Below are 17,246 nucleotides of genomic sequence, written 5' to 3'. Positions count from 1 at the left end.
TAAATGCGATACATATGAGAGTTTTGCTTTCCTGTCCAACAGTCTGTAACTGGTAAGTTTTCATTTCCTAATAAATAACTACGCAACGAAGGCTTTCTTCCCTTCATCAGTAGTAGACTGCTCAACTGAAGCAGTTAACCCCAAGACTAGAAAGTGAACTCCAGTAGGGAAGACATGCCGCGCTTTAGCGGCGAAACATGCCTTATCTAATCGTACAAATCCAGTACAGACACATGAGGACATCTGACTGGGTACACTAATTCCATATGAGCACTGTAACATGCCGCGCAACCAGGTAAGACCTTCAGATAGGTGGAGGTAGATTCATATGAAATTTGTCCTGCAAACGGCTGGGTTACGGATTATCTGCCACTTGCCCATCCTACTGTTAGTGCGGTGCAAAAAAGCACAATCTTGTCGTCCGAGATAGCTGGCTAGGACGAGGTGGCCCAAGTAGTTAGAGCGCGAATTTCCTGACCGGAATGTCCGTGGTTCGAACCCGACCTCTGCCTCTCGACTTCCCCTGTCTAGGCTTGGGCAACCTGGCAATATCCCAGCCCTCGTGCTTCCTTCGGGTGGCATGGCAGCTAGGCACTGGAAGGGTGTTACAGCTGAGAGGCTTTTTTTACAATTCCTTTTACTCAATACGGCTTTCAGTGGAAACTTTGGAAATCCGTTTATTGGTCACCTCACCTCACCGCGACCATGACCAAGTGAACTAAGAATGATCATAAGATATTCCTTACAAGGTACATAGAGATGCATTAGGAAATGCATGTCAAAAGGGAGAGCGGTATCCCTTCTAGTCGTTGACGTAACTATTGTAGTGATTTTTGCATATCAGTAGTTTGTGCAAACGCAAATCTAGTGGGTATGCTTCAATAATAAAATCGGCCTAACCACCCTGATTTTGAGAACAATGTCTCCCAAGGCTCCTCTGACGAAAGTTTGTCCATCACTCTGACCAGAACGACAATAATTCAGTTGAATGTCTCACCACCAGCACTCGGTTATTAGTCTGTTCTCCAAGCTTAGCCTGGTGGATTGAAAACGCTTCATCACCAATCGAGGTAACATCATCGCCACTGAATCCGCAATAGAACAAAGCGGGTTTGCTCTCAATACAGTTACCGAAGTCAAGTCAGAATTCTTTGCCGATGACCCTTCACACTCACTGTCAGACGGATTCTTCCGTGGTTCGTTTTTTGGGTTTTGACAGCTATTGTTGTATGGGGTCTGAAACGCTATTGTCTGTCTTTCACATGCACACACAGAAGTCTACCTGAAAGGTGTTTGTTGACGGACAAAACGGGCAGACTATATCATACCTTATGAGATTATAGTGTCTGTCTGATTGTGGGCGAACACGCTCTAAACTGTGTGATGCGATATGACCCTTGGCTGAGAGGAAGTATCGAATATTCCTGCCTTTCACCATCCAATCAGATGCATAAAAAACAGGCGGGGCTGGTGGAAATGTACCCGAAAGCTGTCAAGTTATGGCGGTTTCTCAAGTCAGGTTCCCCTCAGAATGAACACGAATAAACGGCTGAACAGAATAACTATCCAGAGAAAACTGTTGACAACACTCACTATTTGGTTAACGGCCCATAGGAGTAACGAAAGTGATAAAAAACGGATCTCCCGACGGTTCTCTGTGGAAAGTGATGGTGGAATGCCTTTTTAGCCTATCAAAAACCAAGCAGAAAACGAGATGGTGAACAAGAAGAGAATTTTACATTCAGTTTTACGGTGATAAAAGTTATCTTGTTCGATAGAATTCATTCCATTTACTGAACCCTGGCCACACACTTGGAATACTGTTGCGCAGGTGTTCGGTCACGCGACACGAATGCATCGGTTAGAACATCCACCAGGCCAGACAACAAGCAATTTATGTGACTTTTGATTTTTGACCTTTATTCTTTTTGTATGATGATAGCATATTTTGGAATAAACACCAGTCACGAAGCTTGGGGTACGGAAAGGTACACGGTATTAAGGTAAGGTTCACATCAAAGCCTCCTGGTGGAAATGCCAAACAATCACACTACTCACAATAATAGTGAGTAGTAAGCGTATTTTGTCGAGTTCGATTTGGCATCACTCAACGCTTCAGAAAAATAGGCCGGCTCTGAATCATTTCCCCTATCAGTGGGGATTATACAGCGGTATTGACTCGAATGGCTTAGAAATTAATCCCAACTAAACGGTGAGGTGAACCTGGGGCAAATTTCTCACGCGGTAGCATGGATAACAAAGTGGGTCAAAGTAGGTCTACTAGGTAACTCTGATAAGTAAATATTAGATCAACCTAAGACGAGAATCGTGGCATTACGTCGTTAACGTGAGGTGAGTGAATACATGCTGAAGGAAGCAAGATAACTGAGATAGCTTACAGATTGTCGATGGGAACGGGACCCTTTAGTTGAGGTGTAAACTCTGAGCTGCCTAAATCCATGGCCTTATACAGAGGAACCGGTCGATATGATTACGTTTTTCCACGTAGTGGTTGTTGTTCGAAACCAGGAGGACAAGTGAAACGTGCGAAACCCTCTTCGAAGTTTGGCGATATGGTTCAGGCTTGACGGGCGAAAAGGGCCATTGGGCAACGACGGGGTGGCACACCTGTTCCCAGGCGATCGTGCGTGCACCTTCAATTTTTTAAAATACCGTCTGCATGCATCACTAATCACCATAAAAGAACCTGCGGTGGATTACTGTCCTTGAGTGTGTATAAAACGACCGGAATGTTGCCATCTCGATCAGTGCTAACGGACTCGCTATCTTATGGAAATGCTCCGATTTCCCGGCCTCGCTGATACCTCACAGTGGAACAGACCGATTCCCATTGGCTCTTTTGACTCGGATCGGCCTGATCACTTGGACTGACTCAGGCCGTTTTGGATGTCACCAAACATACTTGGGCGAAAAAGACTAGATAAATGGTACAGCCCCTATTGTGTTCATACGTGACGACGAAGTACCTGCTCCACTGACTAGTCGAATTGTCTGATTCGCTTGTAGTCAAACTGTCTATTCACAATCACTAATTTGATACTGGGACATGTGTCCTGACCCCGACTAAAACAAAGGTGTCCGTTGTTGGGGGTGACAGTCCGTCGTAGTCACTACAGGAGAAGCACGTACACATGGTTGTGACTGCTTACACATTTTTAGTAATGCGAAAGAAACTGTCGCTTTGTGAACGGTAATGGACTTTTTTGCAAGCCAACAGTAGAATTGACTAATTTGTGAAAGAGATATGCATCGTGCAACCATGCCAACGTGGTTAATGGTAGTTTGTTTGGTGTAACTTGAGTACGAAATTTGTTTGTCCAGAATTGACCGGAACTCAGTGGGTGAGAGCCGACCAAGTTTGTTTTGCGTTGATAATTGCAACCTGTTCTGCATGAAAATGAACTCACCTAACTCTGAAGACTATGGTAATCTGTTCCAAATGTGGTATTGTGAAGAAGCTCTGTAGATGGGGCCCTAAAAGTTGGAAAAACAACTCCTTTTCTCCAAGCTTCTACTTGCCAAAGAAGGTTAGAGACATTGCCAACTTGCTGGCCTCTGAACAGGCTTAGAATATTCAAATTTGGAACACCAATATACCTCCACGACGAGCACTCACTCGTCTAATAGAAACTGTACAGAACCTTTCCTGAACTGTAATACAAATCTGGCACCATTCGGACTAAGTAGTTTGCTGCAGAGGTGCCAGATATTCGATGGTCTCGCGTATGAGTGTGAAACACAAATGCGACATGATAATCACCAGTCCTCGCCATTGATGTAATCTGGAACCCCGGATACGATCCGAAAACAAGATGTCTTACAATAGATTTCTCTCCTTATATAACAGTGCAAGAAGGATAGTTATTGGGAGGTCGATAAGTATCGAGTTTTCACGCAGTCGACCGATCCAGTTTCTATCTTACCAGTGGTTAAGGCGCGAAATTGCCTACTGGAAGGTCTGTGGTTCGAACCAAGCCCCAGGCATCTCGACTGCTCCTGTCTAAGCCTAGGAAACCTGGCAGTATCTCAGCCTTTGTGCTTACTTCAGGTGACATGTCAGCAAAGTGCCGAAGTGAATGCACGAAAGCAAGAATTGCATTTCCCGAGTCGCACCATTTATGGCGTTAAAAAGGCATATCACTGGGTCTCAAAAGACGCGTGCATAAGACTTCAGTAGGTCCCATATTTTTGGAGGGCTGCAAGACTTGGCTAGTTCGGGCGAGGGATCTGAGACACCTTCAGGTCTCTGACCACCGATGGGTCAGAAGTGTAGCTGGGACTGGTTGGCACCAGCGAATACGCAATATGGTCAGAAGACGGGAAGCAGAGGATACTTCCCTCAAAGGCTGCATTCAGCACTCCAAGCTAAGGTGGCCGGGTTGTTACATACACCCCGTTACCGCCTAAAGAGACAAGCGCTGTTTTCCGTGCCTACTTGGGAGTGGCAGTGGACGGAAATTGACAAGGAAAAAGAGAGTGAAGAGCGTTAGGAATAGTTTGGGCGCTGATTGTGCGGTTCCCCTTGGAGGATGGGGTCCACGTGACCCTCCCTGTGCTTGACTGAAGACACCGGATTATATGGCGGCTTACCAGTGTCAGTGGCATTCATACTGTCCGTTTCTATCCGGATTGTCTGACCGAGTGCTGGAGGTGCAGGCACCTCGGATGTGTAATGGTAGGTTAGCCCAAGGTCCCCCTACCTTTCTTTCCACCATAAAAGGCTTTATTCAAATGAGTCGATATGTCTGGAAGAGACTCACCTGGAACCCAGCTGAATCTCTCATTTGTGATGTATCCAGGCAACTGAGTGTGCTACACCAGGCCGCCTCGTGTTTCAGTCGCTGCGATATTCGAGATATCGCACTACATGTATATTCGTAATGCACTACTCATAAGGTTGCTGAAAATTCGTCGTGCTTTCGAAAACAATATAAATCGCTCATAGTAAGATCAATGATTCCTGAAAAACTCTATAAAGAGGTTACCGTTAGTAAAGTGAATTGAAGCCTACTCGTGGTTGCTTTGTCAGCTGACTCTGTCTAATTACAAGTAGTACACAGGATAGACTTTCCCAGTATGCCGCGGACTTGGTTCCCAATTTTCCGAGCCTGTAATCTTCATTGGTGACCTATGTCAGTAGTGGCTGTCCGTTTCCATGAATGAAGTGACCTTTACTACCCCCGATTTGACCTACAGGCACAAGTGCAACGAAATAAATAGAGGTAGATGAATTAGAGCGTGATTAAAGACTGTCAGTTATGTACAAGAAGGAAGAGTGCACGCGAGTTTATCACATAAAATGAGACATTGGATCATCTCTGTTCACTCTGGTGCGATAATAAGCCTCCATCTCCTCTGCCGTCGGTTTTTTGACCTCTGCCAATGAATTGTAAGGTCGCTTGCGTTCATCCATGGATAGATAAGATTCGACTTCTAACAACCGAGCCTTCTCCCGCTTAATCGCCTCCTGAATCTTCTGTTCTTGTAGGGCTTCCAAATCAACTTCAGAATCGCTACTGGAGGACGAACTAGACGAACTTTCGTGTCGTCTCCGCCGCTTTTTCTTGGTATTCTTGTCCGCCCGTTTGTGTTGGCGTCTCTTCTTCTTCTTCTCCGCTCGCTGGGCTCGAATTCGTTCACGACGGGCTTCAGAACGGGCGATCTCTTGCGCCCTCTCTGCTGAAGCTTGTTCTTCGGCTAGACGTTTCTCTTCCTCATCCGATTCAGACCTTTGATCCGCGTCTGATTCGATTTCTTGATTCATACCTTCCTTGAGTGTGTTCCCACCATCAGCTGTAGTCCTTTCCGGACTATCGGATGAAGACGAGTCGCCACTCGAAGAGCTGGAAGAACTGGATGAAGAGGAACTTGAGGAGCGGCTGTTTTGACTGCCTCTGCTCTTCTTTCGCTTGCGACCACGATTACCTGAGGACTTACGCTTGTCTGCACCATCATCTGAGTCCATATCCGTGGGCATTGGTGGCGGTTTGAGTAATGCACCACCAGTGGGATCGTCGTCAGGGATCTCTGGATAGTTTTGTTTCTCCTTTTCCTTGTTCTTCTCACCGACACAGTAGGATTCTTTCAACAAGGAATGACAACACTTGTAACCCCATTGACCATTGAACCAATATGAGCCCCAGACAGACTGCAATGAAAAAGTGAATTGCAAAATAGGGACAGACGTGAGGAAAAACACATAGACAGAGAGCGAGCTACTGCATAGAATGTCTCTTCCTGTTCGAGAATATAAGGATCAAGAAGACAGAAATTCGTTTCCTTGTAAGCTTGTGTTTGAAGTGATTGCGCAAAACGCACACTACTATTCTACACTCCACCCCCAGCGACCCGAATCTGCCAACCCTCCAGGGGGATTTTGAGCCCTTACCAACACTCAAAACGGATCCCATCATTGTGTCATGTCACAAAACGAGCCCCCACTCGGAGAATTATTTCTACGCCCAATAAGTACATGAGATATAGAAGGATGGGTTGATACAAATCACGAGAACCTTGTTCACTTTTCAAAGGTTACTAATCCCATTGAGCGTCGTTACGTCTGGTCAAAATCAGTAAAAGCCCACGTCTATAAGGGCCTGAAGCAGTAATTCCGAGGCGGTATGAAGCGAAGTTAGAGAAAACTTACAGAATGATTGTTGATGTACACATCCTCCTCGTATCTTGACTTGACAGTCGGCTTTTCGGCACCTTTGATTACCCGTCCGGTAGGCGAATACTCTGCATAGGCCTCCCACTGACCAAGCAACAGTTCTGGTGCAATAGGCTCCAGGTGTTCATGGCCACCGTATCGATCCAAAATCTCCTCACGCACACGTGACTGAACATCCGACTTGGCTTTGGAAACCTTTTTGGCCAAAAACTCCAAACGAGTTGGGTCCGCCTGTAGTTGGAGGATAGAAAGACAGAATCAATGAGAGTGAGGCGTTGGGAGGGAATTCAGTTGCCTAAAATATGCATATATCTGCCCAGTTTATTGTCATCGGGTATTGGAACAATGAGGCTCATTTTCGGAGGTACTAATAAGGGTATAACAGGTGGGAGCAAATTTCAATGAGCATAATGCGACTCTAGCGGAGTCAAGAACGTTCGCAGAATTTATTTTACTGTTCGGTCAGTAAACAAACAATATCAAAGTGCTCACATCGTAAAAGCTATGCACAGCATGGGTTTCATCTGAGCACCACTCACAGTCAAAGCATACTGTACAGACGAATGGAAGAAATTGCTGATGAACCTACTTGTAGATGAACATCCAGACCGAGCTTGTTCTGCATTTCCCAAGCAAACACTTGGCGTCGTACCATATCCTGAACTTCACCATCATAGCGAACAAAGTTGTCACCGGCAAACGGAACCTCGGATTCTGGTTTACCAGTTCCTTCAAATGGATTTTCACGCATTGCTCTGGTTTTCGGATCGTAGTAGGCACTGTTTGGGTCCAGATTGAACAAATACTTGGCCGTGTCTTCACGAATACGTAAGTTCCGGATGGATTGCCGTTGCTTGCTATCAAACTTTTGACCTGGCATGTCCAACTCGTCACCATAACGGTCACCATCTTCCATGTCCAGATCTCCGTCCTCATCCAGAGTGGGTTTGGCGGCAGATGCAGCGGGTTCTTCCTGGAACCAGAAACAGTGGATAACGGCACTGGTTACTCCATGGGGTGCAGTGAGCATACACGCACAAATTACTGTATACCACGCCTAAGCACCACCTTCAACATGATGCCTAACCAAGCACATCAGTCAATTACTACCCGTGTCGATCCTGTTCACATAGTCAGACAGCGTCGGATATGATAGACATCAGCACTTCCAACTCTATACAATGAGACAGAAACGACTGGGGGAACACGACAGGTAATATGTATAAAGCCGATCAAATCGATAAGATTAATAACAGAAAACAATGACAGGCGTTTGCCTCTGAAGAGCTAGTTCCTTTCCTTCTACCTACTCATCCATCCCCACAAAGATTGGGGATGCACTAGTCAAATTCTTTGCTCCACAGCAAAGATATATGCTTTTGAGTTTTCAAGCAAATATTTCCAAGAAGCTGGTGTGCTATCCTAGTTCCAACGAAGGAACACTGCACAAATTGTCTAATAGTGGCACGCTTTCCGTACGTGTCTGTCATTCAATCCAAAGGAAGAGGAGGACTGTTATACAAGCGTAGATGTGAACAATTCTCAAACGAGGGGTTGGTTTGAGCGGAAATGGGTAAAAATATATTGTCGAAGAATACAGACGGGTTGCGGCGTATGGACACAAAAAAGGCATGACAGAGCTGCGTGAGGATCTCCTGCTGGATGGCTGCACTTCTGCACAGGGTTCTAGAGTCAATAAACCGTGAAAGCCATAGGCGAATGGATCAACCGACTGGTAGCTATTAGCTAAGTTTGTGCACACGAATTTAAGAACAGGTCAGTCGGTAGTAAGCACTGTCTTATGATTTTGTTCAAAGCTGATAGGCCATTTAGTGGCAACGTACGATGTCTTGAAACATGAAACATGAGGTAGTCTTTGTGTAAAACATTCATATGAAGGACATTCTAAACGAAAGACTCAGTTGAGATTTAACGCTGTTTCACGTTAACACGCTTACAAATGAGTAAGCATCCGTGCACACGTTTGAATCAGTGTTCAAGTATGAAATAATATAAGTGAAAATTCACGAATTGAACTCATCTGATGGGCTCTAGTGGCGGACTGTCCAGGAATTTTCATCAACCTCACAATTATTGCTACACCTATGGCTCGGAATCCTGCCTGACAGGTGAGGTATCCTTTCAGACCAACCGAAATTCAAAACACTGGAAACCCGACACCGTAAGGTCACCGCCAAATATCAGACAAGACTAACTGGACGAGTAAAAGCACGAGGTATTTTTTGGTGACGAACAAGAACTGGTAAATCACAAGTAGATATTTTCTGTTCCACTTAAGGTTTTGCAACTTACGATTGTCTGAAAGCAGAAAGGCAAATGAGTACGTGAGTTGCATAGGGACCAGTCGAAGTGACTGTATACATGAAAGAGATCAATGTGAATTGGCCGAGGACACTGTCGATTTCATTATTAGGTAGGTACGGGACTTTGAGATCGTACGCTTGAAAGGAGGCAATCCTGATGTCGCCTGGGTTCCAGTTCACGGTGTACAACATACTACACTTGTGATTGGTTGGTTCCGAATTCAACCTGGAGCGTCTGGCTTGCTGCCGATTGTCGGAATTTGAATTACTGATTTTTGTCGTTACGAGACTGCACTAACCAGGGAATACCTATACAATATGAGGTAAACAGTCGAACACTTTAAAAGTTGTTTAGGAAATGTGTTTGCGCTAGACCGGCGTCAGATACGCGAGTTCTGTCGAACATGGAACGACTTTGCTAAAACACATCTCTGGCCATTGGTCCTTCTTCCGAGATTTTGCATCGTTGTTATTTATTAGAAAAAAGGCTATACACTAACTTGTCCTCCATTCCCCTCCGCAGCTTTCGCCAGCTGTTCCTCCAACTTCTTCGCCTTGGCCAATTTGCGTGCTTCCTCCAGACGTTGATACTCATCGAATAGCTTCTTATGTTCAGCTGGATCATAGCCATTCCAGCGGTCCCGCTTGGCCTCATAACCCAAGCTAATCTCGATCTGCTGGTAGTCGTCAGGTGCAATATCAAGGCCAGTGTACTTTGCCCCAATCTGATTTAGATGGGAAAGTAGAAGAGAATGAGTTACAATGTGAACAAAAAACATTCGACATCGAGTATAAAAACGGACGACTAGGGCAGCGAAAAGTAGTCCCACTCATGGAGCGCATCCGGTCTCCACGTAGGGGGTCCTTTCGAGCTGACAACAAGGCGTACGACAGCTAACTAATCCTTCTCTGATGACCGAGACAAGTAAACGAGCACAAGCAAACCATGATTCATGAGATAGGTCGATATCACAGATAGCAGTCTATTGTTACAACTTGCATCCCACAAATGATGGGATACTGCTCCACAATAAGTGTCCACGATATATACACTACGGGCACTGACTTGCTCAATAAAAATCCGATCGCATGGACTGGCGACCACCAAAGCTTTACCAGGATTGATCAACTAAGACAGCACAGCATTAACCAATTGAGGAAAATGTTGGTACCTCAGGTAGCGTAGAAAGGACCTCAAGGTGGTTCAGTGGTTGAGCCGCGAACTCATTGACCAGAAGATTCGTGATTCGAATTCAACCCCAGCATCTCGACACTGCAACCCGGGCTTGGACAGCCTGGCAGTATCTCAGTCCTCGTGCTTCATTCAGATGGCATGGAAGCTACTCACTGAAAGAATGTTACAACTGGATGATTATTATTATTTTATTATTTGAGCGTAGATGGTGTTTGGTTTGTCCGCTTAGTTCAGCAAAGAGCAGCAACCCGTATTTACCTAGTCTCCACGTCGACTTATCTGTGTGAGACCGGCATACACAACAGTTAAGTATCATCATTCACACTAGTTGTTGTCATCCTTCATAGCGAAAAAATGGAAAGCCCATTCCTTAATATTAACCTCACAATAGACATTACTCCCTTGGAAGAACCGATTTTACCGGATCTACAAATTTCTACTATGGAAACGCCGAGGCAGAGACTCAGAAGGCAACAATAAGTATCATTTAGGGAGCACTTAGCTAATGATAGGAAATGTAATTTTATTACTGTCCAGTAAAATCAAGCAATTTGGCCACAAAATTAGTCTAAATAAGTGGTAGGCTGTTACGTTCTGTCTACAACTGCCCAGGCGAAACTATATGAATCCAAAGGAGCAAAGTTGAAGAGCGCTACCAGTTGGAGCACCATAAGCTAGTCTGTGCGGGTGGGACTTTTGCTGTTGATCGTTATTTCACTCAGTACGTATGTACGAGTAAAGATCGCATAGTTCTGTTCACTGACTATTCAGTTGCATTTCACTTTGGTCGGTAACTGAACAGGTGAGGAACATTTAAGCTTGGTCCCTGCAACGTGCATATTTGGTGGCTTGTTTAGTTGTCAGGACATCAATTGCTCGGGTGTATGAGCTGAGGCTAGAAGTATTACAGCCCTCATATCGCGCACGTAATGTGCGCGTTCAAGAGGGTGTAGCAGCACTCGGAACGCAGGCTGGTATTGATGCGGCGTTCAGCTGGACCCCAGTGGATAGATAGGCTTCACCTGAACGCAAAAATCAGTCTACAAAGGATCATCGACCGTGGGCGTCTTGTCGACTTGGAGTGGTATTCCAATCTGAATCCTCAAACCTGACATCTGGACATCTAGCCTCGACTGAAACAGTAGCGTAGAGCCACCAACACAACAATCATACTATCTCCCTTAGCTAGTATCCCGAGCTTTACACCGCCATGTGAACGAAGGGTTAGGGTCAGGACAGCTGACGAAGCCAGCTTGCGCAACGAAAACAAGTCAAAACGAATATAAGTCCACAAGGTCATGTGATGTGAAGTGAACACACCTTTCTTGGCCTTTCCAAACAGTCTTTTCTTTTATGAGTCATGGAACCGCAGTTTTCGCAGGCTCCATCGCGATACTTGGTAACTTTTACCTTCTCTGGAGCACCACGTTTGTACCAGACATTGAGTGAACTAGATCCCTTCATTTGCCCAGAAATCTCTGCTCTCTTTTTCTCATCCTGAATGCGCTGGTGCCGAAGAGTTGGATGCATTGCCCCATAGTACCATGGTGCTTGCATAATGTACTGTGGAATATGTGGATTGATATCATGGCCCTCCTCATCTTTCATCGCAGGCATCACTGCCAGCTTTCGAGCCTCCTCGAGTTCCTTCATTTTTTTATAGTCCTCTTTGCTTTTCTTCTTCTCATCTCCAGCATCATCGGTCTTTATTCGGTGGAGTAGCGACGGAGGAAAATTTGGTACAAATGACATCCTTTGTTAGGAATATACTTCGATTTGTAGGGGTCCAATAACCTGAAAAAGAAAATAGAGCAGTGGTCAGAATGCATGTGAGTGACCTACAGAAGTACCTCGAAAGCAGGTGGATGTGAACTTAGGACGGAAAGCTGATCCTCCTAACCGAGATGATGAGAGCAAAACCAAGAATGAAAAAATCGAGAGCGAAGGCTGTAGAAATGTGTGCGACGAATGAATCGAAGACGGACGGTATGAGGCGGGGGCAAAGAACAGACCACTAGGGGCGCTTCCGCTTGGGTCCTCCAGGGAGCAACAATCGGAAGTGTGACGTTTAGCAGTTTTGTTGGAAGATATTACCGAAAAGCTCAAAACATAGCCTTAATAAAAGGTTCCCAGCTGACGACAAACCAGTAATTGTTAGTAGCATGAGGGGGTTGTGATTTTTTGGTGTATATTTTTTCCCGCAAGTGAAGTCAATCTATGATGAAAAACCAAAAAGCACTGCACAGCCATTTCATCCTTACTGGAAATCATCAGCACGAAATCGCTACCAAAGACTCAGTAACCTTATAGGTGCGGCATGCATTAGGAAAAACTTTCAGCTGCGACAAACTTCCGGTACCTAGCCACCCGAAGGAAGCACGAGGGCTGGGATACTGTCAGGTTGCCAAGCCTAGGCAGGGGACGTCGAGAGGCAGAGGCCGGGTTCGAACCGCGAATCTTCCGGCCAGTAAATTCGTGCTCTAGCCACTTGAGCCATCCCGGATCAAGAAGTCAGAAATCATAACATGATTTCCCATCTAAACGTCTTAACCCGCACTAGAATAACTACGACCTCGCGTTCTCCAACCAACACCATTTAGGGACATTTAGGGAATAATTTGGTCAAAACGGTACAACTTTGATGCAGATAGTCGACTTCTGCCGGGAAAAATTGTTCCAATGAAGTCACGGATGATGCGGCTGTCGTCAGTCGTAAAAGCTGTGTACTTCCTGTACGGTGACCACAACTGCAAGTTCCCGTTGCCAGTGACTTGAGGTGGGGTAGGTAGCTACGCATATGTGGTGGCCAGTAAAACTGATGCGCAAACACAGGGATGTCAGTGGATCTTTCATTTGGCAAGCCGTAGGGGGAAACTATGTATTGGAAGCAACAGTCCGGATGCATGGGCCCCATTGAGAGCGCAACTGGGCCAGGACCAATGATGTCTCTAATCATCGACGTGTCCCCCACCGGGGTCCTTATTCAGGGAGACAGCAATGACCAGCACAGCTGAGTTTGCTGGTAGTGGCTCCCATACTTCTCTGTCAAGTCATTGCTTGGCCACGCTTCCATACTTCACATGGTTATGCGAAAAAGGCGTTTCGAAGATGTCGGTCAACTGGCCTAGAGAGCGCGTGACCAAACCAGCACAACATATGCAGTGCGACGGTGAATGAGTAAGGGGGCATTCCAAAACAAGGTTCTGATAAACATGTCCTACTACATCCATCAGCTTTTGTTACTTGGCATCTTGCGTGTAGTCAATACACCAAGAAAATCGCGAGCATGGGTGGAACTCTCAATCGTAATTCACATGAACGAATATCAGTAATCGACTCATACATTCAACAAGTTTGGGGCTGGTCCACCATTGAAGAGCATCATTTGTGACAAACCGGTTTCGACCGTTGCGTAGACGGCTGGCCGTAGTCGAAAAGTAACTGCAGCGGGTGATCGTCGTTGCTCATGTGCACCGGTTCCAGTTCAAAGCTATCACCAAATAGGGATTCAACAGTGCTAAGTCAACTCGCTAACACATTTGTTTCTAGAGGAGCCCAAATTATATTTGAGCCTTTAGCTCACTACACTAAGGTGCTCAAGGCATCACTATACACTGATGACACTATAATTAACGGTTTTGAAGCTGTAGCCTGTTGGGGTATGTGACAATCGTGACCAACTGCAAACTTCTGCTCCATAACTCTAACGGCATCACTTTGAATGATCGAGAAAAAATTATTGGTCGGAATGTGAGCCAGTCAGGGTCGAGCGTTTACGAGCCAATGCTCCTCATCTCATCATGAGGATTCTGGAATAACCTTGTGAAAACTGTGATCATTCTACAAATACCGTATTCTCTCGCTGCCATAAAAGACTGTCTCAAGCTACCGCGCCATCTGGTGTGCCGTAGTGCGAGCTAAATATAGCTCAATGGTCACAGTGCGAATTTACTGATCAGAAAGTCTATGGCTAGAACACAAACTCAGCACACCGACTACTCCTGTCTAGCTTGGGTAACGTGGCGATATTTCAGACCTCAGGCTTCCTTCGGGTGACATGGTTGCTAGGCACCGGTGTTACAGAATCCAGACAAACTTTCGAAAGTTGGTTCAAGAAATATGAGGACATTTCAGGCTGACTTTGATCAGTTTGATGACGCATGGAAAGTTAGGCTGTTGCTACAGAAACTGAGAAAAAGTCGTTCAGCTGTAACACCCTTTCGGTACCTAGCTGCCTTGCCACCCGGAAGAAGCACGAGGGATGGGAGACTACCAGGTCGCCCAAGCCTAGACACAGAGTTCGCGTTCTAACCACGCACCTTCCGGTCAATAAATTCAGGTTCTAACCACTTGGGCCATCTCGCCCCAGAAACTGAGAATAGCTGAGAATGACCGGTTGACAAATTCCGTATTCCCTAGGAGCTCCCGTCACCTTGGCATCATAGATACTAATATCAATATTCGTTAGTACGACCGAGATTCCATCACATATGCTGGTGTGATCAACAAAGATTTTGGGCGCTTTAAGCTTAGCACCATGACCGAGAATATATCCAAGTGCCCTACGTTCATGGCTGGTCTTCGACGGTCACACGACTCAGACACTAAGAGGGTGGTTGCATCTAACTTAACAGAATCCTGAGTTGACACTTGTGAAACCAACTACCGAATGCCAGGATTTTATGGATTCCAATGACTGAACACTCCTAGCCTTCTGTCTGATTTGGAATTCAGAGTAACTTCCACAAGTCGGATAAATCTAAAACAAACTACGAGGAAACCGCCCACACCCTGCTGGTTTTGTGACGAATGGCCACTTTGTCTGCCAAAACCGCGACCGAAGATGTCACGAAGAGGTGTTGCGGAGAGATTCAAGAGGTCGTGTAAACATCGGTCCCACAAAAAGATGCAGCCAAGAGGCGTGGCTGATAAATTCAGGAAATTTGTCAGTATGTGTCAGTAGTGCACTGGCTGTCCTCCAGCTTAATACAGGTTCTGACCTTACTCTAATTTCAAAACGAATCTGGAACTTTATGGGAACACCATCAGTGGAACCTACAAAGTGCATTGTTTGTAATGCGTTTGGTGAAAACTCCCTGAGATTCAATGGGGTTCAATCCAAGGTACTTGCTACATCATCAGGGGCGAGATGGCCGAAGTGGTTAGAGCGCGGATTACTAACCTGAAGGTCCGCGGTTCGAATCCGACCTCCGCCACTCGACTTCCCCTGTCTAGGCTTGGGCAACCTGGCAGTATCCCAGCCCTCGTGCTCCCTTCGGGTGGCATGGCAGCTAGGCACCGGAAGGGTGCTACAGCTGAACGCTACATCATCAACTACATAGATCTCGATGTCTTGGGTTAGTGTTGGATTGATGAATTTCAACTATTGGAGCAACCCCTACCACTCGTGATGGCGCAATACGTTCACGGCAAAGCCGTTCTGACAATTTCGTGGTCACGACAGATTCAGCCACACTGGGGACCAGCCGGAGCATACGTGACGCAACGTCCATTCATCTCGTGACATCCGACACCGGTAGATTCTTCACCTTAACATCCCTCTCTTATGAATCCTGCCGACAGCCTGCATCGTTGCAAATCCGATAGCTATACACATCCAGAGTCAAATGGCCGGGCAAATCTTTCGAATCTCAAGGGTGAAAGATCACCAGAAAGGCCAAAACAACAGTCGTATGAGAGTCATCCGATCTATAGCTGTTATCTTGTCGTTGAGGTGAGAGTTCAGTGCTACAGTGTCTCTATTGGCTACATTCGCTTGATGATAGATGATCGTTCAGCTGTAGCACCCTTTCAGTGCCTACCTGCCATGCCACCCGAAAAAGAAGGCACGAGGGCTGGGATAATGCCAGGTTGCCCAAGCCTAAAGAAGTTGAAAAGCCGATGTTGGGTTCGAACCACGGACCTTCCAGTCGAGCTTCGCGCTCTAGACGCTGAATCATCTCACCATCTCAGTTCTAAAGGGTTCAGGAATTCCGAAGAGGAGCAGCTCGACTGCTAAAAACCGCAACACGAGGCAGACTGGAGGTAATCGATCCATTCAATCAATTCATCAGCTCTCAGTCACGTACTATAGGCTCACTGGTTCTAGCTGTTATAGTTTCGACCACCGGAAAACGGGACATTGTGGGACATACAGCCACGCCTTGAAGGCGGTGGTATTTTTGCTTAGTTCGGGAACTGGGTAGTACGAAGGCGATAGCTTTCATGCACGAGGGCCATTGACTGCGCGATTGAGCCATTTACGCCGGTATCATCAACTATTAGTGAGTTGACGACCATCCAGGGAGACGACAGTTGTCGATCAGACCAAATTTACTGGTTACTGTTTTCACATTTCCTTGCCAGGTCATAAACTGTTCACCACTTTGTTGTTTCCGCTCGGCATTGGGCTGGGTTAAAAGGGCACTGAGATGGCGGTTTCTGGCATGCGGAGCACACGCTCTAACCACCGTAACCTATGAAGCGTGAGCAATCCATCTATCACAAAGCAGCTCCTTCCTGAAACCCAATGTTTCTATCAAATTCTACCAATGCTTCAGAGACACCGATGATCAAACACTGGCATCTTTTATACGTCTTGCGCGCGTAAAGGCCATGTCCCTTATGCATGGATCAAAACACCACAGTGTCATCATCATCATCATCGACAGCGTGACATCAGTGTTCAACACCGATGCTTCAGTGCCGTACAACCATGACTTATATGAAAGCCTTATTGTAAAGAAAAGAGTAAAGGTGGACGGGGGAGGGACTTAGTGCTAGCTTAACACAATCATTCCGAGGTGCCTACACCTCCAGACATTCACTCAGGCAATCTGGATAGAAACTGACAACAAGAACGCCACTGACATCGGTTGGCAGCCATATCTTGTAGTGTCTCCAACCAGGCACAGTGAGGATCACGCGGTCCCCATCCTGGAAGACGAGTAGCACCGACAGCACCCAAGCGTTTCGTGATCACCTTCATACTCCTCTGACAAGTCAAGGGTTGGCCACTTCTCTGTATACGCCACTA

The 17,246-nt window shown here is 46.1% G+C and overlaps 3 protein-coding genes across 3 annotated transcripts in view; 2 read left to right on the top strand and 1 right to left on the bottom strand.

Annotated features, from left to right (window-relative positions):
• Positions 1-482: 482 nt before the first annotated feature.
• On the top strand, positions 483-4,198 carry T265_08721 (hypothetical protein; the record flags this gene model as incomplete). The annotated part of the gene is made up of 2 exons (XM_009174601.1): positions 483-713; positions 3,869-4,198. The coding sequence occupies 2 exons, from the start codon at positions 483-485 to the stop codon at positions 4,196-4,198; spliced, it is 561 nt and encodes a 186-aa protein (XP_009172865.1).
• A 1,050-nt stretch (positions 4,199-5,248) lies between these two features.
• Positions 5,249-12,002, bottom strand: T265_08719 (hypothetical protein; the record flags this gene model as incomplete). The annotated part of the gene is made up of 5 exons (XM_009174599.1): positions 5,249-6,169; positions 6,668-6,922; positions 7,281-7,664; positions 9,516-9,740; positions 11,531-12,002. The coding sequence occupies 5 exons, from the start codon at positions 11,960-11,962 to the stop codon at positions 5,312-5,314; spliced, it is 2,154 nt and encodes a 717-aa protein (XP_009172863.1).
• T265_08720 (hypothetical protein) overlaps positions 7,606-17,246 on the top strand; it is a gene marked incomplete at both ends in the record, with an annotated part of 14,040 nt that continues 4,399 nt past the window's right edge. Inside the window, one exon of the mRNA XM_009174600.1 lies at positions 7,606-7,713. Coding sequence (XP_009172864.1) covers positions 7,606-7,713 — 108 coding nt within the window. The remainder of the gene's footprint in view (positions 7,714-17,246) is intronic.

The sequence above is a fragment of the Opisthorchis viverrini genome (assembly GCF_000715545.1).
Source record: "Opisthorchis viverrini unplaced genomic scaffold opera_v5_231, whole genome shotgun sequence".
NCBI lineage: Eukaryota > Metazoa > Platyhelminthes > Trematoda > Opisthorchiida > Opisthorchiidae > Opisthorchis > Opisthorchis viverrini.
This window is presented reverse-complemented; position numbering and strand designations above follow the sequence as displayed.